The 24,974-nt window shown below is 52.5% G+C and overlaps 9 protein-coding genes across 9 annotated transcripts; 4 read left to right on the forward strand and 5 right to left on the reverse strand.

Annotated features, from left to right (window-relative positions):
* Positions 1-11: 11 nt before the first annotated feature.
* JN550_005362 (uncharacterized protein) lies at positions 12-459 on the reverse strand (the record flags this gene model as incomplete). The annotated part of the gene is made up of 3 exons (XM_049316980.1): positions 12-104; positions 173-265; positions 340-459. 3 exons carry the CDS (start codon positions 457-459, stop codon positions 12-14), a joined length of 306 nt encoding a protein of 101 aa, XP_049172778.1.
* Positions 460-1,996: 1,537 nt separating this feature from the next.
* On the reverse strand, positions 1,997-2,430 carry JN550_005363 (uncharacterized protein; the record flags this gene model as incomplete). The annotated part of the gene is made up of 4 exons (XM_049316982.1): positions 1,997-2,089; positions 2,157-2,233; positions 2,299-2,336; positions 2,390-2,430. 4 exons carry the CDS (start codon positions 2,428-2,430, stop codon positions 1,997-1,999), a joined length of 249 nt encoding a protein of 82 aa, XP_049172779.1.
* A 464-nt stretch (positions 2,431-2,894) lies between these two features.
* JN550_005364 (uncharacterized protein) lies at positions 2,895-5,665 on the forward strand (the record flags this gene model as incomplete). Its single annotated transcript, XM_049316983.1, has 4 exons — positions 2,895-3,257; positions 3,329-4,039; positions 4,093-4,256; positions 4,336-5,665. 4 exons carry the CDS (start codon positions 2,895-2,897, stop codon positions 5,663-5,665), a joined length of 2,568 nt encoding a protein of 855 aa, XP_049172780.1.
* Positions 5,666-6,217: 552 nt separating this feature from the next.
* JN550_005365 (uncharacterized protein) lies at positions 6,218-8,099 on the reverse strand (the record flags this gene model as incomplete). The annotated part of the gene is made up of 6 exons (XM_049316984.1): positions 6,218-6,267; positions 6,341-6,675; positions 6,760-6,995; positions 7,073-7,169; positions 7,238-7,890; positions 7,983-8,099. The coding sequence occupies 6 exons, from the start codon at positions 8,097-8,099 to the stop codon at positions 6,218-6,220; spliced, it is 1,488 nt and encodes a 495-aa protein (XP_049172781.1).
* A 573-nt stretch (positions 8,100-8,672) lies between these two features.
* Positions 8,673-9,680, forward strand: JN550_005366 (uncharacterized protein; the record flags this gene model as incomplete). The annotated part of the gene is made up of 1 exon (XM_049316985.1): positions 8,673-9,680. The coding sequence occupies one exon, from the start codon at positions 8,673-8,675 to the stop codon at positions 9,678-9,680; it is 1,008 nt and encodes a 335-aa protein (XP_049172782.1).
* Positions 9,681-10,003: 323 nt separating this feature from the next.
* On the forward strand, positions 10,004-10,999 carry JN550_005367 (uncharacterized protein; the record flags this gene model as incomplete). Its single annotated transcript, XM_049316986.1, has 1 exon — positions 10,004-10,999. The coding sequence occupies one exon, from the start codon at positions 10,004-10,006 to the stop codon at positions 10,997-10,999; it is 996 nt and encodes a 331-aa protein (XP_049172783.1).
* Positions 11,000-12,019: 1,020 nt separating this feature from the next.
* Positions 12,020-13,117, reverse strand: JN550_005368 (uncharacterized protein; the record flags this gene model as incomplete). The annotated part of the gene is made up of 2 exons (XM_049316987.1): positions 12,020-12,643; positions 12,812-13,117. The coding sequence occupies 2 exons, from the start codon at positions 13,115-13,117 to the stop codon at positions 12,020-12,022; spliced, it is 930 nt and encodes a 309-aa protein (XP_049172784.1).
* Positions 13,118-14,893: 1,776 nt separating this feature from the next.
* JN550_005369 (uncharacterized protein) lies at positions 14,894-17,239 on the reverse strand (the record flags this gene model as incomplete). The annotated part of the gene is made up of 5 exons (XM_049316988.1): positions 14,894-15,986; positions 16,041-16,524; positions 16,581-16,722; positions 16,900-16,919; positions 16,987-17,239. The coding sequence occupies 5 exons, from the start codon at positions 17,237-17,239 to the stop codon at positions 14,894-14,896; spliced, it is 1,992 nt and encodes a 663-aa protein (XP_049172785.1).
* A 6,363-nt stretch (positions 17,240-23,602) lies between these two features.
* On the forward strand, positions 23,603-24,823 carry JN550_005370 (uncharacterized protein; the record flags this gene model as incomplete). Its single annotated transcript, XM_049316989.1, has 3 exons — positions 23,603-24,024; positions 24,090-24,706; positions 24,810-24,823. The coding sequence occupies 3 exons, from the start codon at positions 23,603-23,605 to the stop codon at positions 24,821-24,823; spliced, it is 1,053 nt and encodes a 350-aa protein (XP_049172786.1).
* Positions 24,824-24,974: the final 151 nt, after the last annotated feature.

Consider the following 24,974-nt stretch of genomic DNA (forward strand, 5'->3'; position numbering starts at 1 on the left):
AAGACTCCTGGTCAGAAGGAGCCTCTGCGCCTGAGTTGTTCGCGGGCTGATACTCCGGCGCTGGGAGAGCGGGGATGCTGCAACATGGGAGAGTCCTTGGTCAGCTGTTTTGTAATGTGGGAAGGTGGAAGGTGTCTCAGTCGAGGCAAGGGGAGAGCAGTCGGGGTCGTACCAGTTCGGCTTCTTGTCGGGCGAGATGTTGCACGGGCAGAAGAACTACCAGAAACAGCAGGGTCAGGAGACCGAATCCTTGAGCGCTGCGGCACTGCGGAAGACGAAGGAGCGTCAGTCGAAGAACGAGGTGAATGTTGGGGGGGTCATTGGGGTGCGGCGACTCACGATGACGCCCTTATCCCATGCAAAGAGAGCGAGTTCGTAGAGGCGCGTCACAAGATCCCATCGAGCAGTACCGTAGCCAGCTACAAATATCGCAAGGGTGACGACGGAGAAGGGGTGCATAGATTAATCGACGGCGGGAGGAGGCGCAGAGGCATGCCCGGGGCCGTGCCGGTCGGTGATGGTCGCGTTCGTTGGAAGGGGGCACGAGGTTGGTGGTGGGCGGCCGGCCAACTCCTCGTGGCAATTGGGGTCGTGGATGGTGGTGGTGATGGTGGTGGTGGTACGGAGGAGAGCAGAGCAGGAGTAACCTCCAAGTATCCAGTATCCAGTATGGATGTCGACAATACAGTGTACCTTGGCTTCGGTAGCGTGTATGGCTGGCAAGACCGGTGGGCTTGCGTGGTCTAGATCGACGAGGTGAGGTACTTCCAAGGTTCCAAGGGGGACTGGAGCTTAGCGAAGCGCCCTAGTTGCAAGTGCCGCTTGCTAACCAGCCCACTGTTGTGTTCTGTTCTGCCCCGTTCGAGGTCCTGTCCGACTGACCGTCGACCTGGCTTTTTCTTCCTGTGATAAGCGACCGGCTTTTGTTTCTCAGCATTCAACGTGTCTCAGATCAGATAGTCGACACCGCATCCAGATAGCAGAAGCAGGGCTGCACAAACAAGCGAGCCGCTTCTAGAATGGAAGCTGGCGAGGTGACACCGGTGGGATGGCTCCGTGTCTGGCGTACAATAGTCCGTAGTCCTGGACAGCTCCCTGCACGAAGGCTCCCGGGGGTTGCTGTAGAGGGGGGAAAAAAAGAGCGCGGCTCGGGGGGATTGAGCGGGATTGGATTGGGTGGGATGGAATGAGATGGATGGCTATAGCGATGGGGGTGGTGGTGTGATTAGCGCCCCTTGCAGATGCGTTGCATAATGGCGCCGCCTTCTGCTGCTACTAACAGCCCACTGCTCTGCCTCCTGCAGTAATGTCTCGTAGCGAATTGGCCAGAACGCGGGTTACGCGTCCAATGTTATTTTCCAGCTAACTCTCGCCAGCTGTGCTGTTCTCGAATCTCCCCCCCGGGTGGTCCGATGGGAACGAGACTTGGGGATGCCGGGGGCCACGTGGGGGAAAGCCATGGTCGCAGTCCGCAAGTCCACAGTCAGGGGCGGCGTCGGGCTCTGCGGTCCGCCCGGGCTACCGTCGGGAGGCTGCGAGGCTCACTCACACGACAAGCTGGAGAGATGAGAGGAGCAAGTGTGAACGGAGGCAGGTGAGATTCCGCCCACCCATTTTATCAGCTGGAGAGGACAAGTGCGGCTCTGCGTAGATCGCGGGGGCCTGTCGGAGCAGAGACAACTAAATACGAGATTCCTGAACGCCAACCCATGCAAGCCCAGTCAGGACCAGACCAGACCTCAATGCGGATTACCTAACTCGTCGACCTCTCTCTTGCCGTGTGCCGAACGGAGGCAGCAGCCCACGCAGCAGCCCAAGGTCGGTCCACGCCCACGACCCGTCCAACCGTCCCTATGATGATGTACACGCCAAGGCAAGCCATGATAGGATTACTGTACCTACAGTACATGGTACAGACCTCCCAAGAACTATTCACAGTAGCCTACTGGGGGAAAGCGGCCACCAGCAGCACCAGCCGGGAAGCCGAACCAGGACTTCACTTTCGTTTTATATACAGAGCATCGTTCTCCTTGGTATCCTCTCTCGCCTCATCAATAAGCTTGTCGATGCCCTTCTCCTTGAGCACAACCTTGGGCCGTAGTTAGAGACACAGCCTAGCAGCAGATACGTGATGTAGATGGGTAGGCTGCCCATACCTTGAGACACTTCTGGTAGTCCTTGAACAGGTTGGCGCACTCGTTGTCGTCGGTCTTGCCGTTGCTCCGCAGATATTCTACGGGAGCAGTCGTGTGTTACTATGACATATGCCAACCCAACAACGGTCAAAAAGCTACTTACTCTCGCTGTACCACTTAAGGAAGCAAGTGTCATACCGCCTAGGCATGTCAGCGGGTGGCGCCACGATCATCCGGGCAGAACTGATACTCACTCCTTGACCTCGTTGCATTCTGGTGCTAATGAGGCCGACATGGCGAACGATCTCGGCGTCGTCTAAGGAGGGGAGAGGAGAAGAAGCTTGTGGCGGACTGCCGGAAGGGCTGGAAGTTGGAGCTGGAGCTGGAGCTGGAGCTGAATCTGGAGTGAACGTCTTCTCTAAGCTCTCCAGGGCTGCTGCCGGTGATAGCCACCCGCACGTCACGGAGAGCAGCGCCCAGCTGTCTGTCGGGGTGATGGGCAGCCTGGGCCGGCCTTATCGTTTATCTTAGCGCGTCTTCAGGGGACCCGCCTCCCGCCGTGAACCCCTGCCAGGCCTACCAGGCCTGCCGGAGCCTGCAGCTAGCACCTAATCGGGGGCCTTGACGCCGGCCGCGTCCTGAAATTTTGTTCGAACGTCGATACGCCTGAGGGACAGCCCAAACCGTCGGCCGACCAAGATCCAACACACGACGATTCCCCAGCATCGCGGCGTGTCCCCCCCGGCAAGCATCGCGATCATGGACTCCTCCCAGGACTTCAAGTCCCTGCAGGAGAAGATCCAGGCCGCCCTGGTCAAGGCCACGCGCTCCAGCAACCAGCTCGCCGCCGAGGATCTCAACTTCCAGCGCAGGAGCAACCCCGCCGCCGCCGAGCAGCTCGACGACGCCAGCGAGCGCCTCCTGGCCCTGTCCACCTCTCTGCTCAGGTCGGCCACCAAGGGGACCAGCGCGAAGCACCCGGATCTCGAGGATGCCGACGATGTCGACGTCCACTGGTCCAAGATCGTCGACGTGATCGACACCCTGCTGGAGAAGGCCGACACCTGCCTGGACGAGTACACAGGCTTGGTCAAGAGGAAGACGGCGCCGACGGAGGAAGTGGTCAGCATGAACCCAACCCAATCCCTTCGACTGTATACTGGCCTTGAGACTAACCTTTTATTGCGCGATAGGGATCACTGCCCAAGAAGACCAAGACCTTTGACGCCCTCGACCCGTCCATGCGCCGCGCCAACATCCTGAAGCCGCAGAATGCCTTCCAAGTGAAGCCCGACAACATCGATAACTCTCCCTGGAAACCGTTTCTGACCAAGAAGCCACACGCCACGCTGCCGCTGGACAAGAGCCTCGGCACGTTTAATAATGAGGAGGACAGCGTACAGTACGACTACCACATTTTCTTGCGTCACCTTGACAGACCCACTCTCTCGGAAGCGCGAGTGCCTTCCAGCCAGGAGGAATCAATGAAGCGGCTGCGAAGGAGACGGCGAAGTGTCCGCTCCTCGATGAGGAACCTAAGCGCGGTATGGGGTGCTGACAGCCAATTTAGATATAAACATCCTTACGAGACCGAGATCTTGAACCTCCAGTATCCGGTCTCCGTCTACCAGACTGCTGAGCCTATCCACTACCAGCCCGTCGAGTCTACCGCGGCTACCTTTGTCGACACATTTGAGGGCGTCCTGGACATGCTGGCCGAACTCAAGAAGGCCAAGGAGATTGCCATTGACACAGAACATCATGACTTTAGGACCTACACCGGATTACTCTCACTCATGCAGATCAGCACGCGAGACAAGGACTGGATAGTGGACACGCTGCAGCCCTGGCGACACAAGCTCGAAGTCCTCAACGAGGTCTTTGCCGACCCCAACATCATCAAGGTCAGTATCCTCGGGGACTGCCTAATTCAGGAACAAAAACTTACCATGACCAGGTGCTTCACGGAGCTTATATGGACATCATATGGCTTCAGAGAGACTGCGGTCTGTACATTGTGGGGCTCTTCGACACATTTCATGCAGCCGAGACGCTGGGATATCCCGGAAGAAGTCTCGCCTACCTTCTCAAGCGGTTTGCCAATTTCGATGCTGACAAGAAGTATCAACTTGCCGACTGGAGAATACGGCATGTGCCCCCCCGCCTTTCGATGCACTGACGCATTACTAACGAAACACAGACCCATCCCCGAGGAGATGTATTACTATGCGCGTTCGGATACCCATTACCTGCTCTACGTCTATGACTGCATGCGAAATGAGCTTGTTTCGCAGTCCAAGCAAGACAACCCTGACGAGAACTACATCGAACATGTCCTAGAGCGCTCAAAGGCGACGTCGTTACGTCGACATGAAAAGTTCATCTACGACGCTGAAGGCGGACAGGGCATCTTCGGCTGGTTCAACATGCTCATGAAGCAATCATCGGGCAACTTCAGTCGCGAACAATTCGCTGTGTTCAGAGCCGTTCACAAGTGGAGGGATGACTTGGCCCGCAAAGAAGACGAGAGCCCGGCTTTTATCATGAGCAATCCTGCCGTTTTCGATATTGCCAGACGACTTCCCCCGGACCCCAAGGCCCTGCATAGCCTCATACCCCACATATCATACGTAGTGAAACAGAGGATCTCAGAGCTGTTCAAGCTTGTCGAGCAAGCGAAAGCAGACGGCGCCAATGGACCCAGCCTGTCCGAGTTCTTCAGCCGCAATGCTGGAACTCCCACTCTAGGTATCGGGGCAGTGGCGCAACAGGTTTTCCCTGACCTGAGGAAGTCAGGCGGGGCTGGCGAGACGATAATCGACACCAAGGACTTGGTCTCCGAGAGCTCACTGCTATGGGGCGAGGTGCCGATCAGCACGCGATGGGAGGCAGATTCTCACGTCAACGAGACTGCCAAAACCATGGAGTTTGCCCTTCCCTGGGCCAGCTTTATGGAGAATGCGTCAGTCTCTGAGCCCTTGCCGTCTGTCCAGAAGCCTCCCACGGAGCCTGCCAAAAAGCTGGATCAAAAGCCCAGTGGCTCAAGCACCTACGATGACGAGTTCACTCTCAAGGCTGGTACGAAGCGAAAGGCACCGGAGCCGGAACCTGAGCAGGAGGAATCCGAAGACGACGACGAGAGCGAAGCCACACCGTTGAAATCCGGGTCGAAACCTGCACCCATCGAAGGCGACGAGATCTCCGTCAACAGCACGGACGAGGAGGAAGAGAAGGCGAAGCGAAAAGCGGCAAAGAAGGCGCGCAAGGAGCGCCAGAAAGCCAAGAGAGAGGCCAAGCTGGCCGCCGAGGCCGCTACTGAGAACGACGAAGAAGAACAACCTTTTGACTACAGCAATGCCGAGTCTGTCCTCAAGGCCCGACGGGGAGCCAAACCAGCAGAAAACGGCGGCAAGGGTGGGAAGGGTAAGGTCTTCAACCCGTACTCGTCGTTATCTGCCGAGGGTCCCAAGGGCGCCAGGAGGATGCACGGCGAGAAACCCGGCAAGACTGCTATTTTCAAAAAATTGTGAGGGCAGTCCACTATACATGCGAGGAGGGAGCGATTCTATGAACGGCCAGTTTCTGAGAGGGAAAGATAGAGAACTAGATCCAGCGCGATACCGCACACACTCGGGTGGTTTCCTGGGCATTCTGCATGGAAGGAAAAAGCATGGTAAATGCCCCCCGTCAGGGCAGAACTACTTGCATGGACATGGCGTTGCGGTTTGCAGTGTAGACTTGGAAGATACCATGAATGCATTTGATTCACTGTCATGGGCAGATGGATCATTTTGATAGTGCAACATTGAACGATTGTCATTGTGTTTTGAGTTTCCAGGTGCTGTGAAATCTCGCCTGCCCTGAAAGATGTTGGATAACGTGGACCATGTGAAGCCGTATGACGAAACAGAGGCATCCAGCTGGCGTGTGTAGCTAACACCGACCCATATGCTTGTAATAGGGGTGGGCAATGCGTGCAGCTGGACAAGAACTCATAATTCCGCGTACTTGGGACCCCTTGACTCCTACCGTAACCTCGTTTCCATAGGATACAGCATTCTCTTCGAAACGCCAACCAAGTGTTACGAATTCCGAAGGGCTTCCTGCGCCTCGAGCAGCTGGAGATAGACACCTACGGCAACATTCTCAATTAGCATCCCACTGACAAGAATGGGAGAGGAAGGAAAAGCCTCAACAAATCTTACCTGCGACATTCCACCGCACATCAATCGCCCGCAGCCCGCCCCTCAGCCTCTCCACGACGATCTCGGCCAGCCCCGCCCGGTCCCCGGCCCCGTCCCGGCACCGCTCCCGCATGTGGTACCCGCAGATGCGGTACGCGAAGAACAGCCCCCACGGCGACATGCCGGCCGGCGCGCGCCCCAGGAAGCAGTCGCGCTCCACGAGGTTCTGCCCGACGACGCCCGTGATCTCCTCCATGACCTCGCGGCCGCGCGCGGCGCGCTCCGCGTCGACGGGGTGGCCTGCCGCGGCGGAGGAAGGAGAAAAGAGCCGTGGCGGGTATAGGGCCACGAGGACGCTGTGAACAAGCGCGAGTCAGATACGATGGCGGCTTTCTTTCGCTTTACCCCCAATGAGCCTTGTACACGGGGCAACGACGAACCTGTAGATGAAGGCGATCTGGTCGTCGTCCGGCGTGTCCGTGCTCAGCGCCGCCGCCAGCATCGAGTTCAGCGTCCGGTCCAGCTGCCTCCAGACCGTGTCGTGCGCCGGCGCGGCGCCGGAGGCGTGCTGGAGCACCTGGCCCAGCAGCCGCGCCGCTTGGCAGAGCAGCGCGAACTTGCTCATGTGGTCCGTCAGCGGCGAGGCCAGCGGGATCGAGTGCTCAGATCGGACGATCTCGAGAGGCGCAGGTCAGCGTGCGGTACGGAAGACAAGCGGAGGCCGGTGTGATGTGGTGCAGCGAAATCACTTACCCCCTGGTCCCATAACGCATCGTCGGCGGGCAGAAGGTCGTCCAGGCTGGGGTCGGCGGTAGCCAGTGGTCTCCCGGGGCAGCCGATACTGACGAATCTACATGAATGTCAGAAAACAGTGGGCCAACTTGATAGAGAGCTCGAAAGGGAGGCACGCAGATGTACCGATCCATGATCACGATCGCCCACCAGACCCGACGCCTCTCCTCAACCTCGACCATGGTAAGGACACGCCTCCCACCGGTGGTGTTCTGGTTCGTGTTGATGCCTAAAGCATGGGCGTAGCGGGCACAGGCGCCGATCGACAGGTAAGCCGCAGGAAATATGCCGTGGCCAAGCTCGTAGAGAGCCAAGAGCACACCGGCCTGCATGACCGGGAGGGACAGTACTTCTGAACCTTCAACCGTCAGATAGAAGTGCTTGGCCGCATGATACAGTGCCGTTTGGGGATTGCGTGGCTTGCTGGGTGGTAAGGTGGTTATCAATTCGAGGCACAACAGTAGAAGCGCGACGTCAGGCTGGGACTGGAACGACGAGCGCAAGTGAACCTCATAGAAGCGCTTCTTGGATATAAAAGGCATCCACTTGTGAATGTGGCTAAAGAAGTTTCCGCCGGTCGATTGGATCTCATCTATCGTCCCCAAAAGTTTCAGGACATGAGAGGGAACGGGAGAAGAAGCCCGTAAGAAGTCAACTTGCCCGTGATGCAGCAGGCTCGGATCCAGGAACAGCACCGTCGGGAAGTCGACAGCTTGGACATCCACAGTATCGTCATTGTCATCGCTAACGTAGGGACTGGCCTGTAAATGCTCGTACGCCTGAAAAGGCGGTACTAAAGTGCGGATTTGCTCGGGTTTTAGGTATACACACTTGAGGTTCCTCCTACGTACGATGATGTGAGCCGACCTACGAACACGTCGTAGCAGAACGATGCGGGCGCATATCCAGCACCGTACGCATGACTGACCTGGAGCAGGAGAGACACTTGGGAAGTGCTTTGTTGCACTTCCTCTTTCGTGCCTTGCATGAAGTGCATACCTGTCTTGCCTGGTCCGCCGTAGTATTGTCACTCCCAGGTTTGTGCATAATGTAGAACATAAACCGGCGATACAGACACTTCTCCGCACCGTCTGTTTTCTGCGATAGGTGATGTTTTTGATGAAGGCGATGGTGGAGGTCAATACGGGTTACTACGCCGCAACGGCGGCCGTCGAATAGGGGGTGTCAGCGGCCGAGCTGCGGCCGCCGCTAGCCCGGATCCTGCGGAATTATAGCACAGGTACGAGTTACCTAAGACTTGAGTTGCGCCATATTGACTGGGGACCAATCAGGGTTATTGCTGGTCAATTGTAAGGCAGCAGCCAATCTCTGGCACAACTAACTATCCCAAAGTCGGCAGTGGGCATTGCAATGGAGTTTGGGACCGCGTCTCTGTGGGCTGTTTTCATCAATGCTGTTCTTACCACTATAAATATATGAGTCCCATTGACCAGAAGTCTATCCCTCCTACAGCTCATCCATAGCAGTAGCAATCTTCGTATACTTTCTTTTGCTTTTACCTGGACCACGACGTTTGCATGATCTGATCAACTGAATCGATATGAGTCGATACGCCGCTGTCCATGCCCATCCTCAGGGAGTAGGAGATGCCCGTCCCACGGCCATCCAAATAATACGTGACGAGGGCCTTGAAGGCAAACTCGTTGGAAAAGTAATCGTCATCACCGGCGCGAGTTCTGGGATCGGCCTCGAGACCGCGCGAGCATTGTCGGCCACCGGTGCGACCTTGTTCCTCCCCGCTCGAAATGTGACCACGGCCAAGGCTTCTCTTGCCGGAATTCTAGAGCCAGGAAGGGTCACCCTGATCGAAATGGACAATGCATCCTTTGCTAGCATTCGAGCCGGCGCCGCAGCCATTCTTGCGCAATCGAACAACCACGTCAACGTGCTCATCAACAACGCGGCCGTGATGGGACTGCAGGAGCTGACGTTTACCGAGGACGGACACGAGACACACTTTGCGACCAACCATCTAGGCCACTTTCTGCTATTCCAGCTCCTTAAGTCCGCCTTGCTCCGCAGCTCGACCCCTGAATTCCGGTCTCGGGTAGTCGTTGTAGCCTCGTCGGGACAGCGCGCCTGCGACCTCAGCGAAAGCGACAATTACAATTTCCAAAAGAGTGAATACAACCACTCACAGGCGTACTCAAATTCGAAACTGGCAAACGTTTACATGGCCAACGAGCTGGACCGTCGTTATGGTCCCATAGGCTTGCACGCAACGAGTGTCCATCCTGGGGGAATCCACACCAACATAGGCCGAAATCTCAGCAAGGAGGTCGTGGAGCAGATCATGAGCAACAAGGCATTCGCGCCAATGTTGAAATCGCCCGAACAGGGTGCTGCCACAACTGTCGTTGCCGCTGTCGGTCACGAGTGGGAGGGCAAGGGAGGCAGGTATCTAGAGGACTGCGCAGAAGCCAAGCGTGGTGAAGACGATGGTAGTCCTTTCAGTATTGGTTATGTACGTCAGACTTATGACCCGGTGAAAGAGGGACGCCTGTGGAGAGACTCGCTTGCAATAGTCGGGATTCAGGATGACCTGTAACTGGACGAAGACTCAACTTCAAACAATGGCATGCCGTAGCTCTCTGCTGCGGGCAATCCGTGGCAGTTGCTTCTTACCTTTCCTGGAAAATCAAAGCCTAGACGCTAGTTCACGGTTTCCTAGAGTGTTTATGCGTGTGATTGGACATCGCCGCAATTAGTAACGTTCAGACTTAAAAAGGCAAGTGGGGATATGAGTCAGACTAAGAGCAGTGTTAAATAAACGACTAGTTAAACAATTCCGCATGGAGCCAATGGATAATTAAGGCTGCAAAAACATCACTCGAAAATTTCTACCACGACCCAAATTATGAGAGCTTCATCATGGAACATAAGGCTTTTCATTCAGAGCAGTCAACAATTCCCTATCGCCGAATTGGTGCTGGCTTTTGTGGTTCCGTCTGGAGCCAGCCAGACCACGACAAGATCGACTCCGCATCCACCGCAATCAAACGCGAGGACGGCGGCCCAGGCCGTTCCTTACACAATGACTTCACAATGCACAAAATAATTCTCCAAGCTTATGAAGAGTGCCCAGATCAGATTCGAGACTGCTTCTTGGTTCCAAAATGCTACGATTTCATACCGGCAACATACAGCGGATGGGGCGCAACAAACGTCATCAAGCGGTTTCCAGATAACTATCTCCCATGCAACACCTTGATCACACAGAGAATCCCACCGATTCCCAAGATTGGACGAGACGTACTCATCAATAAGTACTGCTCGCCATCCCTCGCCGATAACATTAGTGCCGACGTCAAGAACAGTGATTGTCTGGTCCGGCCATACCTAGGCCGTCACAAGTTTGGCCAGCGAGAATCCAAAGTGCACTTCTTCAGTCTTCGCAACTACCCGCTCCATATTGACCAAATGTCCGATCTTGACCTGGATCCTCCCCAATATGCCACTGGCATGGCGAAGGCCCTGGCGTTCATGCACTGGTCAGCAGGCGTGGATGCTAATGACGTGGAATTTGTTCTTGCACCGGCGCCGAGCCCCGCCACGCCTCGATTTCATTCGCAACAACTCGGTAGCCACAACTTGTGGATCCTTGACTTTGATTGCTGCAGAAGGATGCGGATGGATCAGGACGGGGTTATGCAAGCTGCTCAAGCCTTTCTACGGAATGATCCCTTCTACCCGCGGCCCGGCAGGGAGAATACTGAGGACAAGGAACTGTGGAATCATTTCAGAAACACTTTCCTCGAAGTAAGCTCGTTTATCTTGCAAACCGGCAACAAGCCATATGAAGAGCTACCTTTGCTTCTGATGGACACAATCGAGTCCCTCGTGCAGAAACGCACCGAAAATCCATGAAGAAGTGGAAGTTGAATTAACACTAAGCGGTTTGAAGCGAGGCTTTAGAAGATAGATTAAGAAATCCAAAGATTCCCACACTAACCTTGAAGTCAACCTCATTGGTTTTCAGTGAATTCACTAGACAGCACAGCAGAATGCGGGTACATGATATCTCCTTACTCACGTCTTTCACCGAGGCTCTATATACGAACCCTTCAAAGCGCTCTTTGATACCCACGTCAACTTTTTCGCATGTAACAAGGCTCAAGGCAGGTGCCATGCCTGACCTGCGATAGCGTGGCATAGCTCAAAGTGCCCTTACTATAAGCCACGCAGTTGATTGAAGAGATGTGACTGTCGATTCACGTGGTTTCATAGGCCCCACGTATTCGTCTCAGCTGCAATTGCCCAAATCTGTTTTCTCTAGACATGATTTGATGCGGCTGAACCGTGTGTACTGGATTTGATCGAGAGACTAGCTTAATGATGGAAGAGGCTTGGTTTGCAGTCGGATTCTGCTTTTGTTTGCCTCAATATGGGTACTGGACACCCATGAGATCGGTGAAGCTATTTACGGGATTTTGTTGGGCTTGAGAGAGGCTCTGGGACAGGACAAACAAACGAGGTGGCGGTGGACCCAGTCAAAACGGACTTTCTGTGAGTCCCAAGGAGCGTTTCCATGGAATGCGTCGGATAGCTAGTGAGGGGCTCAAGTCTATTTGGAACGGAAAGCATGTCATAAAATCAAAATTACAATTCACGCACGGGACGGATGATCTCTATGCACGAGTGCCACCTTGCATAAGTACTTGGGTGGTGTTGGCCATCAAGGGGCTGTAGGCAGCGACTAGGCAAGAACGCCCCTGCTCTACGAGTACTGTGGATAGGAGTGAAGGACGGACATTACAGGGGTTGCGAGCATCTTGAGCGGGAAGCTTCAGCTGCTTAGGTGTTGTGCACAAGTTACATAGGAGAAGCCATTGCCTCCTTTATCGCTACAAAATTGTCAAGAATGCCATCCTTTTTCAGTTCTGGGGTTCACAAAGCATCGATCCTGGCTGCTGTCTCTGGGCTTAGGGGACCCTTTTGTATCGCGGCAAGGTTGCTCTTCCACTGCTCTATTGTCGTTGCCCCAATGACCATGCCATCATCCGTCGTCAGCGCAGAGTTGTAAGCTACCCAGCGGTAGGCCATCTCTTCACCTGAGATGCCCTCGGCCGCGGCGATCTTGTTCCACTTATCCAGTGCTTCCAGCGCTGGAGGCTTGTTGTAGAGGAAGTGGTATACCTTGCCGAGGAATCCTGCTCTATTCCAACGACCGTGGAAGGATTCGGGCTGGTCGCGGAATTGCTGGGATGTTTTCGCAAGGAATCCACCAGCCATGGGACTGTACGCGATGAAAGAGATCTTGTGCTTACGCAGAACGGGTAGCAAGCTCTCTTCGGGAAGACGAGCTATAGGGTTATAACTGCCTTGAAAAACTGATGGAAGTACGAATTGTTTTTCTTTGCAAACCTTGATCACTTCCTCGACCTGTTCGGAGGTGTGGTTGGTGAGCCCGAAGTCCTTGAAAACGCCGTCTTTGTAGAGGGCATCGAATCCAGAGAGCGTTTCCTCGACAGGAACACGGGGATCCGGGGCGTGTAGATAAAGAGTTCCGAACTAGGTATCGACGGACATTATTAGCCTGCGACATGTCTGCGATCCCCGCCAAGAAGGAGTCAAGCCGCCCAGACGCCTAGAATTGAATGCTGGAGGCGTCGCAAGGCTAGGATGACCAAATAAACGGCGAGTGGGCATCGGGGTTCGTGATCTCCATTCGACACTCACCTGCTTGGCGCCAGTCTTGCTCAAGCTCTCCCTAGCCTGAGCGATGACGTTGACCTTGGTCGCGACCAGGGCTGGGTGGACACCACCAGTCAGCTTGGTGTCGATAGGGAAGCCGGATTGCGTGTCGACCTTGAGCTGGCCCAGCCACTCTTCACATTCACGGTAGGCTACAGCGGTATCGATGCTGCTGATGATGTTTTTGCTTTCAGAGAGGACAGCGAGCCATGGCTTGATTTCTTCGGCAGAGTTGTAGCCCTGGTCCTTACTAAAAAGACCGGCGCCGAAATAGATCTTTGGTGCGCTCATGGTCATCAGCAAAAGAGATTGGAGTCAAGGTAGTAGGGATCCCGCGTGTCCGTCGCAGACATTTGCGAAAGAAGAGAAAGCATCTCGGAAATATCTATTTGTAATAACATCCGCCAACGAACATAAACACGTCTTTCATTTCCAAGCTGTGCTGCTCAGCGTTGGTAGTACAGAGCCGGATGTTGGAAATTTGACCCCAGTCTGAGCACCAGTAAACACTTCAAAACTTCCCAGGTGGTCCGTAATGGGACATCAAAACACACTGTCAGAGGGGTGCACGTATTGGTGTGGGAGGGAGGAAGCAAGGGCGGGGGGAGGGGATGAGTGCGAGTTACTCAGACGTAACCGGAGACAAGTCTTCGTAACTATACAATATTCCTTCTGAAGTACAGTGCTTTCGCGTACATTCAAAGTACACTGGGGTTGGAGGCAAGGGGGGATGGGGGATGGTGTCGGTTGGCAGTTTCGCCGCGGCACAGCGCTAAGCGACATAGACAGTCTTGAAGAAACCGAAAGAAGGTAGGTAGGTGCCTGCGTATAGGTAGAACTCAACTCGAAAGCTGGACGAGGTAGTGAGAAGGTAATGATCACTACGCTATAAGGAGGCTGCATGATGCATGATGTATGAAAAGGCTGCAAGCTACGGCACGGCATGCGATGGAGGGTAGGCCACGGAGAGAGAAGGATGGGGTTTGACGACGCACAACTGATGCTCAGTGTAATAACTGCATCGTAGCAAAACCCAGCCGCTGGCGTTTCCTAATTAGCTATGTGCGAAGAAGCTCCCTTCAAGACTACCGACCCTTGCCATCACCGCATTCATTTACCCCCTTCCCACGAAGAGAACTCCGAAACTCGAACTCGCCTTCCACTAAATACTTAGTGACTATCCGTTACTAACATTTTCTGCCAAAATTCAGTCACCAACCAACGTCTACGGCGCTTGACCTCGCCCAAGACCTGGGCGGCACGATCATTGAGTCATAGCCGTTTTCACTTGTCTGGCCGTGCTCTGCTTCCGTATTCATCTCACCTCGAGGAGAGCACAGGCGCCGGTACGGAACTCGAGCACTATCTTTCTGTTGGTGCTACAGTGAATGGCCTGTTATGGTGGCGGACCGTCTCGGATGACGACTTGGATGACTGAATCTAAATTTAGATACTCTTGATTGGGATCCACGTCTGTGTTGGCATTAGTGCGTGGAGAAGTTTTTGGACCGAATGAGACGGTCGCGTTGAACGGCATACTAACACGTCGACTTAGTGACGGTAAACGGATTAGGACATCATGTCTCCTGACCCGCGGAATATCCTACATCTATGACCCACCCCGGGAAAGATATGCTCACGTTACTATATCCACCATCATCAGATAGCCTTCTCATTCTCCAATTTACCTCAATGTCTGCTCTCACAACGTTCATTAGGCCCAGCTCGCGTTTTCCTCCATATCGCGCCTGCCAGTTCTTCGCCAAGGCCTCTGTCATTGCACTCCTGTCACGGATACTTACTCTCAATGATCCCTTCTTGCGATTAGGGGAGAGGTAAACGTTGACTATTTAGCCGTCAGTCACTTGATCAAAGCTAGCGCGGTCCATGCAAAGTCGCATAGCCGTACGTTTGCTCCCCAGATGGTGGCTTCGGGGAGTGGCTACGCCAAGAAGTTTGATCGTGGAGAAGAATAGAAGAATATTCAAAAATTTATTACTGTATTATGACACAAGTGTCCGATCACCCCTTGGAAACATGGCATAGCAAAAGCCTACGTTCTGAAGACTATTGAGCAGAACATTGGTACCCAAGATACTCCTCTGGCACAGCAGGCATGTCATCAGTGCCGTCCTGGATAGCCATACTCATCCCACCCTGGAGATGCGACTGGATGTGACAGTGTATGAGCCACACCCCAGGGTTATCGCTTGGTCGTCTCAACACAAGCCAGCTCGGAGCGGTTGCCGCCGCCGGTGTGGGGTACGTATCGCGCAGTGGCGGGTTGACCAGGTTGAAGGCCTCGGGCATAGCGGCCGCTGCCTCCGCTGTGGTGGACCAGTTGAATGAACCAGAGCCTTGACCAAGGACGTAGAAGTGCCTCCCGTGGATGTGCACCGGGTGAGGCGGCTGACCTGTGGAGACTTGCATCACGTAGTCGACCCAGGACATCTCGGAGGGCACTGTGATCGTGTGGTTATCCTGCAGTCCTGAGACGGGGCTAAAGAGCAAAGGCGACACATCATCAAGGTATTGCGGTCGCTTGGTAGTATTGAACGCCCACATGTTGAGGGTCTGGTCAACCTGCATCTTGACCTTGTATGTGGCATCTACATCCTGTGGTATGGGGCTAGGAGGATATGGAATCACCCCCTTTAAGCCATCGAAATAGACAACATCAGCCGTGAGGTTGGTGCCACGCTCGTTTATGAAAGGAACGGATGCTGTGGTATCTTGCTCCTGTCCTTCGACCTGAAAGTCTATGATGGAGGTCCCGAACATGATTTGAGGGTCGATAACACTGCTGATGCGCAGAGTGTACTTCTTGGGCTTGTCAAGCTTAGTGACCACGGTATAGCGCTGGCCATTGGTCATCAAGATGGAGTTGGCTTTGATCGGTTCGATAAAGTTTGCGTCGACAGCGATGACTGTCAGGTCCAGCTCGTCAATCGAGACTTGGACTGTGTAAAGTCCAAAGGCGGCAATGAGGTCAAACATGACCCACTTTTCAGCATCGCATTTCTTTTTCGTAACGGTGATGACATCCGCCGGCGCATCAGTCGGGGTGCACTCGTTGAACAGATCATCCGGAATAACACCCAGGTCTGCAGGTGGTGAACCAGGTGGAGCGATCGCTGCTAGGACCTTGGGAGGCAAACACCTGCCGAAAGAGTTAGAGAAGTAGTTTATACGTTAAAATATGCGGTATGCTTACGCTTTATCTGTCAGATGAGAACCATTCACGAGACTTAGGAACTGAGCTTGAGCAGGGGTTGTCAAAGGCTTCATCTGCTCCTGAGTAAGACAGTTGACCTTGCCCTTCCCATTGACTAAGATGGAGTCAAAGCAGATGTGCTCGAGTCTTGACTTGAGAGAGATTTCCCATTCGACATCCGAAGTGATGTGACGCCAATCAGATAGGACCATGGGGACCCGATGTCTCTCGGCTTGCTCGATGGCATGGAGAGATACTGGATCTTGTGTAATGAGACTGTACGGTGTCACATTGCTGGCTTTCGGGTGGATAGTAATTGGGCCGTAGAGGCCGTCGTTGATCTGACTTTCCGAGTGGGAATGGTAAAAGAACGAGCCATGTTGGGTGGCAGTCCACTTGTAGGTGAATGCACATCCTGGCTGAATGTGACTTTGGGTTAGGCCAGGGACGCCATCGGACCAAGGCGTGTCCAGCATCTCAATACCTGCAAGCGTGTTAGATTTGTTACCCTCCCCTGTAGTGCTCACACAGATAACGCACCATGGTAATGTATGGTCGTATTGTATGGAGACTCGTTCTTCACAAAAATCACGACATTATCTCCCTGATCAACCTCCAACAAAGGTCCTGGGAACTGCCCGTTGATCTTGAACATGTCTCGTTCATATCCATCAGGAGCTCCCTTTTCCCATGTCAGCGTTAGTTCGAAATTACGCGTATTGCCGTGGGGCGAAGGGAGGGCATTGACAATTAAAGGTAAGAATGTTGAAGCCCATACAGAGGCTTTGAAACTGGAGAAGAGACCCATCTCCAAGACAGTTGCAAGACAGGTGCACGAAGCAAACAAGGAACTACATACTGATATTGCCAAGTCCACTCCTAGGAGTGTCAGGTTTATATGCATGCCCTGTTGCGATCATGATGTAATAGGTTCACGGCCTAGTACTAGAACTTCGAACTAGCTGCATTGGTAGAAAGAGATCTTCGTTATCAGAGCTTGCCGGTACGACAGAGCGGCCGCTGTGCAACTTCTGAACGGTCATCGCGTAGCCGATGCTGGTTGGCGCACTGGCTGAGTAGTTGAAATGAAGGAATCCATCGCTCTGCAAGCTGAATTGCAGCACTGCCAGATTTGGTTTGGCAGTAAGCACCGGTCCTGCCCAGCGGCCACTCATACCAGCTGGTCGGTACAGCGGCATGCGTGGCTTGGATTACATGCGTGTGGTTGGGGGTTTTTAGGGCGAAATAGCCTACTGAAGATCGACGGCTCCGCCGCATTGAGCTATGGATAGCTTCCTGGCAGGCTGCTATTGGTCGCCGCAAGGTTGCCAAATTAGCGCCAGCCTAACCCTGTGTAAGCGCGTCTGTGCGCCAAGACGGGACCCACCGGCCCCGGTTCTCGGCGTATCCTTTCCTCATTGACACAGGTATGGATCGTAGCAACTTGGCGCTATCTATCGCAAGTTGCTGTAAATAGATAGCCAAATGCTGGCATCATTCCCTGCTAATCCCGCCCACGCATCACGAGCGGCTGAGATTGAGATTGCGGCGATTGGAGACCGACATGGGTTGCTGTAGCATGCGGCCGCGGGTTATGAAGCTAGTCGGAAGAGACATACTGCAAACAGACATTGACTGTTCAGTTGTACGTGGTCAGCGTGGGGAGGCGAACCGGTGTCCAAGCCGGCCTAATAATACAGGGTGTACCTATTCGGAACCTACGAGAATGCTTATAGTAATGACTGCAAAGGCCCGTCACTAAATGGATTCAAAACGCGTGTTATACTCCTTACACACGGCGAGCTGCCGACCTAGCCTCTTAGCCATGTGGTACGCTGATTGCGACCGATTAAGAGGACCCGCATCGATAAGTGTCCCTGCGTTGTGCGATGCGTTACTACGCAATATATGTGTTTCCTTTCATGTCACAGCACCTCCCGAAGACGTAGTAGCACCACGTAAGTTTTCGTCTACATTATACGCAAACTTGATCTTTCCAGTCTCGAGTCTTGGGGCTACCGTACGCGCAATCTACAGACCACAGAGCGCGGCCAAAGCTAGATCTGCCGAGCCATGCAGAACTTTCCAAGTTACGGCTGACGCAACGCGCAAGCAATTCATAAATTTAGTTAAAGAGTAAGGAGAGGAGACATTCTTGTAGTGGCCGAAATAACCTGGCGCATGCTTGGTTTTCTAGGACGCACAACAGCTCGGCGATGTCATTGCAAGGTACTGGGTGCCTTCCCACCACTCGTCATAGCTGAAAACGCCTTCTGGCAGGACCACGTGCCCGAGGTAGTCAGGGACGTAGAATAGAAAAAAGCACGCTGATTAGCAAAAGTGTGCAATATTTGGCTTTTGCAGGAGCCCACCACCTAAATACGGATGATATATCTAATATATCAGTAGGCATAAAACCGTTCCATCCGTGATAATGCTGGAAATTCTGTTCGCCAAGAAAAATCGTAGTGGGAGGTGCAATGGCCAGAAAGTCATGAACGGGCCGAATACCTTTCCAACGGGCCCTGCACTGAGATGCGGCTACGAGTACAATAGGAAGCCACCAAAACAATACTTCTGATACAGAAACGATCGCTACTTTGTTCATCATACGTGTAGGGAAAATGCGCGAATACATGGCCAGAATGCTCATTTTCGTTATGGCAACCAGAGTCGCATATAATCATTCGCTGGCGAAGAAGAGCTGCAAAGCCAACAGAGAGGTCAGAACACGTTTGTGATGAGGTACGCTTGCCTGTCGCCGGAGGGGCTTGCCCTTTGAATGACCACAAGCCGCTGCGGGTCGATTGACATGTTGACCGCAATTGATCGGCCCAAGCCACCGAGATCGACAAATATGACACCCAAAGCGTAGGTAGCCCAAGAAAGCATCTTCTACGATTTAATATTAGTATTTGAGCGTTGCAAGTCGATCTTCTGAATATTCCGAGTTTGGGACAGCACTGTTAAGTATATGGACAATGGGTCCCTTTCAAGGCAAACTCATAAGAGCAAACAAAATTAGCTAGTCATCAATACCGACACCGACACAACGTTGGATCCTAATCGTGATGCGAAGACCAACAATTAAAGTCGTGACCGCGCCTACCTAGCTAGCAATTCGAATCAGCCTTGAACCGTCGTTGATCGAAAATATCGAAGCTGGGAGATACAGTATGAACTCAAGATGTCTGCAATTGGTCTTGCTGCAAGTATCAGAAAACGATTGCGGGCTTGAAGAGTAAAGAAGCAGCGGAACTGGAGAGGTTGCCAAAGGTGCTGTCCCGACAGTTGTTATTACAGCAGGCTGTTGGATCTGGAGGACCTCAGAGGTGCATGGATCCCGCAGTATCATGAATCCTCCTGCAAGTGGTCAATGGGGTCCAAATCTATCATGGATATCTCTCATTAAACAATGTTGGTAAGATATCGAGGCACTTGGCCCATGTCGTGTAACGCGACCCCCCGCTCGAGCCTTGTTGGCTGCAAACAGTGGTATCCCTGCAGCACTGGGGGCATAACAACAGACTGCCCATCGCATGGTGGTTTCTTATTCTAAATCGTCCTTGCGTTTCTTGTTGTTCTACACCTTCTTCTCCTCACTGCAAAGATGACAGAGAAACACAAGCCTGTCCTGCTTCTCGCACACGGAGCATGGCATCCACCTCACCTCTATAACCCCCTTTAAGAGGCACTAGCCAATCGCGGCTACTGGTTGATCGTGCCGGCCCTGCCATCCATGGGCAAGACTTCGACCGATATCGGTTGGGATTCGGATTTAGCAGCGTTGTTAGCAGTTGCAGAACCTCTGTCTGCCTAAGGCGAGGAGATAGTGCTGTTGGCCATTCATACGGTGGCATTCCAGCATGTATTGCAACACGTGGCAAGGGAGTTGAAGAGCGCTCTGCAGCCGGAAAGTCTGGAGGCTTCCGCTACATTATTTTCTTGAGCGCATTCGCCATCCCCTCCAAGGGGCTCAGCAACTTGACAGCCATCCCTGGGGCCAGTTCGATACCATGGCATGAGATCATTGAGAAGGAAGAAGGCTTCAAACAGCTCTTTGTAAACGAGCAAGCAATAGACCTTTTGTACCATGGTCTCCCCACTGAAGTTACGTCGAGCTACTTTGATGCGCTGGTCCCGCAGTTGTATGCTGCGACTATACAGCTAGTCGATTTCGCTGTGCCCGACATCACCATTCCCAAGACTTACATAGTCTGCGAGGGGGATCGCGCTTTTCCGACCGCATTGTAACGTCATCTGGCCGCTGAACTACAATCTGACAAGCGTACTGTCAGTGGAGGGCCCTCGTCTTTTGCAAGCATCCCGGAGGAAGTGACTGAGGTTTTGGTGCAGATTTGCGAGTCCAACTCAGGGTCTGTCTGACGTTGCATTCATAATTGAATGTTCTGGTAGAATACCCGTATTAATCCATAATATGGCCATGTCCTTTCTCTTTTACATTTTCCAACGCAGATAGAAATACAGTAATTGGTATCTTTGCTGTTCCACTGCCACCGTCTCTCAATTCGGCGACTAATGTGTAGTAAAGCACATTTCAGGATCGTTGCATGACTTTATTGGCTTTTATAATCAAGCAGTCTTTACATTGTGCAATTGTGCAAAGCTTAGATTAGAAGGCAACAGGTGGATGAATACTCACTGATATCGTGTTGCGTACACAACTTGATAATCATGCGGAAACGAGACAACTCCAATCCTGGTCAGGTCGCTTGCTCATGCTACTTTGTTGTGGCAATTTCCTTTGCTAATGAGGCACGCACTCTCTTTTCCTGGTCGCTATTTCTTTACTAGGAAGTACAGTAGGCTAACTTTGGTCACTGTGTATACTATCGCAGGTTGAACCACAGCTGTGGGAGTAGTCGAGGCCGGTTGGGGCCTGTCATAATTGAATTGCCTGATATCAAGTTCATATCCTCGGTCGCGACTATTCAATGAATCCCACCCTGGTGGCAATTGGTCCCATCAATGTCAAAGGGGACTTACTATCACGGTACTTCCCGATACTTCTCACGGCCTCGGGGCTTGGCAAGCATTTCATGCGTTGGGTACTGGGCGGGGTAGCAGAACGAGAGATGCCTCAAACTCTTCCTCCACCCATGTTACCACCGACTTCCGACATTTGAACGCAACAGAGCAAGCTTCGATCTGATCAACACAAACACACATCTCGCATTGGCCTAGATAAGCGCTGCCTTAAAGGACAATTATGGCGAATGAGTAGTGCGACGATAGAGCCATTAAAAAAAAAGTCGCGCATAGGGCCTGTTCGATGAGTAACGAGAGCACGGGGATTTCTCAAGCCAGATCTGCCAGATCTAAGCCAAATATCTCTGCACACTTAACGTATGAAAACTTTCGATTGTTTCGGAAAGCGAAATAGTGATGTCTGCCGAGGTCATGGCCTCCGCACCTTGTACAGTATGTCCGAGATGCGCAGACATAAGCATATCCAAGCTTTTCGAGACTTTGCAACAGATACGGGGAATCTATCACACGGACTCTGCCTTCCTCCCTTGTATATCAGTTGCTGACGTTGGCACACGATTCTGAGGTCTAGCAGGCACAAGCTGCCAATTCTGCCTGGAGATATTCGACCACAGGCTATATAGCGGGTGTGAGAGCCAAAATATCGAACCGCCGATCGATGAAACTCATTTCGACGACTTTATTGTAGCCTGCCCGTTCTTGGAATGCTTCCAAATGAGTAATGGGTACGAGTCCAGCATACGAGCGGATGTGGCAACCAATGCGGGCGCACTTTTCTTAGTCCCAATCCTGGCCAAGAGACGTCAAATTCACGGCCATGACAGTGTCACGACTTTCAACAAAAATGGTATATAGAAGGAGGCATTTCTCTCTACCAATGCCGCACACTGCATGATACTGGGCTTCATCGGGACGACATAATATAGTATGAGTGAGGATGCCCAGCACAGTTGGATCACTCTGCTGGGGTAGGCTATCAGTGCAGAGTAGTCGAAGTGCTCCCGCCTGCCGTTTACACTGAACCGCATGACGAGAAAGACCAACACGACATGCAGATTAGTGATGACATTGGCAAGCGCTCAGTTCAATTCATCAGTCCCATGTTTGTGGGCCAAAAACAGGGGGTTGAGGGTGAAGGGAATTTGCCTTTGGCGCAACGGAGTGACTCGAAACTGGGTTCAAGGCTGAACGGCAACTAAATGAGTTTCCCAAAGTTGCGAGGAAGGTGTCACTCAGAGTAAATAAAGTGGTATCAACTACTTGCAACTTCAACGTGAGCTGGTGTTCTAATGTCTAATTTGGTTAGTGTAGTCTTCAGTTACCACAGACTCACCAAAGATCGTTCTCGTTACTTAGGAGTGCACTGCATATACCAGCAGCTATTAGGAAGAAGCTCGCTACCTCCGACACGCCTCAAAGTCCGAAGGTAACGCCTTTCATTCGTTATAAAACTTGAGCATAGTCTGGTCGGGCCATGAGTAGCCTAGCCCAGCCCATGGGCGTCAGCTGACAAGGTAAGGGCGAGCAAGATGCCCGTCGCTGTAGTGGTCTTTCCTGCGGTGTCGGAGACTGTGGTGCTAGATAGTGTGCCACGGAATTGTCCAGCCTATGCTTTCAATCATGTGGTGTCGAGGCTGGAGGTACGAAATTCCAGAAAATCGCAAAGAATAGCTACTGAGACGCACGCAGCACCCGGATCACAATGACGGAGCCTCAGACCATTTACTTACTGATTGCCTGATTTATCCAGTTGCTGAACACGTGAGGCTGGGATCTCAGAAGTGTGAGGAGTCGCCGAGTCCTCATCTAGGAAATCAGCAATGAAGCAATTCTGGAAGGATTACAGGTTACCGGTGGTTAGGTTGGGCGCACTTGGTGGGGTTGTCCACGAAGGTTATGTGCTGGCTGGTCATAACCTTGACGGTGCCACATTTTCCCACGCGAGCCCCCGGTGGTGGTGCGCGCTAGCCACAAGGCGGTCGTTACTTGATTACGCTAGGAATAGTCAACCTCGTTGAGGTAACCTTTGCATAAGATATAGATCACATTTGCAGTAGCTGGACTTTTCAGTTTGTAATCATGTGTTCGCACTTATCAAGATAGGACAGTGACGTGCTTGATTTAGATTGCCATCACCTATACGGGCACGACGGATAGTGATACCGTGGAACATCTGCCACACCGGCTCGCAGCGCCTCGCGTCGCCAAGTGATTCACCATTCCATGCTTGTGCACGCAGATCCTTGCACAAGCCGCATGGACAGGTCTTGGTTTTTGCACAATCGCATCCAGTACAACTTTATTGATGTAGGAAAGCGCTTTGGGATTAGCATGCTTCAACATGGCGGCATAAACCCCACTCCTCATTGGTTACTGCTTCCGAACGCCGTTCACACCGTCACACCGTCACACCGGGATACGGAAAAGAAGTGTCCCCGCGGCTTGCGACGCTGGACAAGGGCTTAGCTGTTATTACGAGAGGCTATCCCTTTACCGTGCGGGGGCAAATTCACAATTTCTGGGCTCCAAAATTGACGCCGCTACGCAATAGCATGCATCGACTTCAGAATAACGATCATATCGTCATTGTTGGTGGCGGGTCCATTGGTCTTTGTACTGCGTACAATCTTGCCAAGCGGTCTTCTGACTCCTCACCCCAGATTCGAATAACGGTCATCGAGGTTGGCACCGAGCCTTTCAATGCTGCATCATCGTCATGCACAGGATGTTTCCATTATGGATTTACAGAGCCACAGCTTCATTCGCTTTTGCCCCTCGGGAGGTACTCTTTCGACCTCTGGGAAGACGAGGCTAAGAATGTCAAGTTCAGGGAAGATACTGGTTATAGAGCGCAGTCCTCATTCGGGTTAAACTCAGGGAGCGGCCAAGGGCTTGACAAGCTGCCAGATTGGGTCCGCAAAGAGATGTCTTGGGACGTCAATTCCTCTGTTCTCGGAGACCGAACTGCAACAGTGTGGGTTTATTTTATTTTTTGTTCCTTTTTTTTCTTCAAGCCACATTATTAACGACTCTTTACAGCAATCCACCTGGTGTCGGAAAATGGCTGCGAAGTGAATGCCTTCGAAACGGTGTGGAGATCCGGACAGACCTCAAGGTCGTTGGTGCAAAACTGTTGAATGACAATGAGGTACAGGAGGTGGTTTGCTTGAAAAATGGCCAACACACAATTCGCATTGAATGCAAGCAATTACTCCTCGCCTGTGGACCGTGGACCCCAACTGTTTACGAAATGCTTTTCCCATCTTCACCCATTCGTTTGCAGTGGACTACGGATGCCGGAGACTGGATCTCTTTTGAGAATCCATGCCCTACTACGCGAGACACGACTGCATTTGTTTCTTTTGCCAACCTCGTTGGCGAGAAACTAGAGTTTGCCGCTCGCAACGACGGAACTATCTGGGCGTGTGGGCGACGAAACTTTACGGCTACTCTTCCACCACCAAATCAACACAATGAACCGGACCTTAAGCTGATAGAGGAGTTGTCTGATTACGCCAAAGATTGGCTGAACTGGAATTGCGATTGTGACAAAACGCACGACATTGATTTTCAGCTACGTAGCACAGGTCGAGCGTTCAGACCAGCGACCAAATCTGGACTTCCCATCATCTCGGAGGTTTCTCCATTGGATTTAGGTTGTCATACAAATGATCGTCATGTACAGGAAAAAACTCCGTCAAGTGGGATTTTCATATGTTGGGGGCATGGTTCATATGGACTAACCCTTGGTATGGGTAGTGGGCGACTTATGAGCCAAGTCATGCTTGGGGAGACGCCGGACATTGATATATCCTCATTTCATGTACATCAACACTGTAGCCGCATACATGCTATGGTTCCATCAATCCGGAGGCAAGCGAATTTTTCTCCTTGGACTTGGATAAGGTCGCTATGTGGTTCCAA

Source organism: Neoarthrinium moseri (genome assembly GCF_022829205.1).
Source record: "Neoarthrinium moseri strain CBS 164.80 chromosome Unknown scaffold16_Wmoseri_CBS_16480, whole genome shotgun sequence".
Taxonomy (NCBI): Eukaryota; Fungi; Ascomycota; class Sordariomycetes; order Amphisphaeriales; family Apiosporaceae; genus Neoarthrinium; species Neoarthrinium moseri.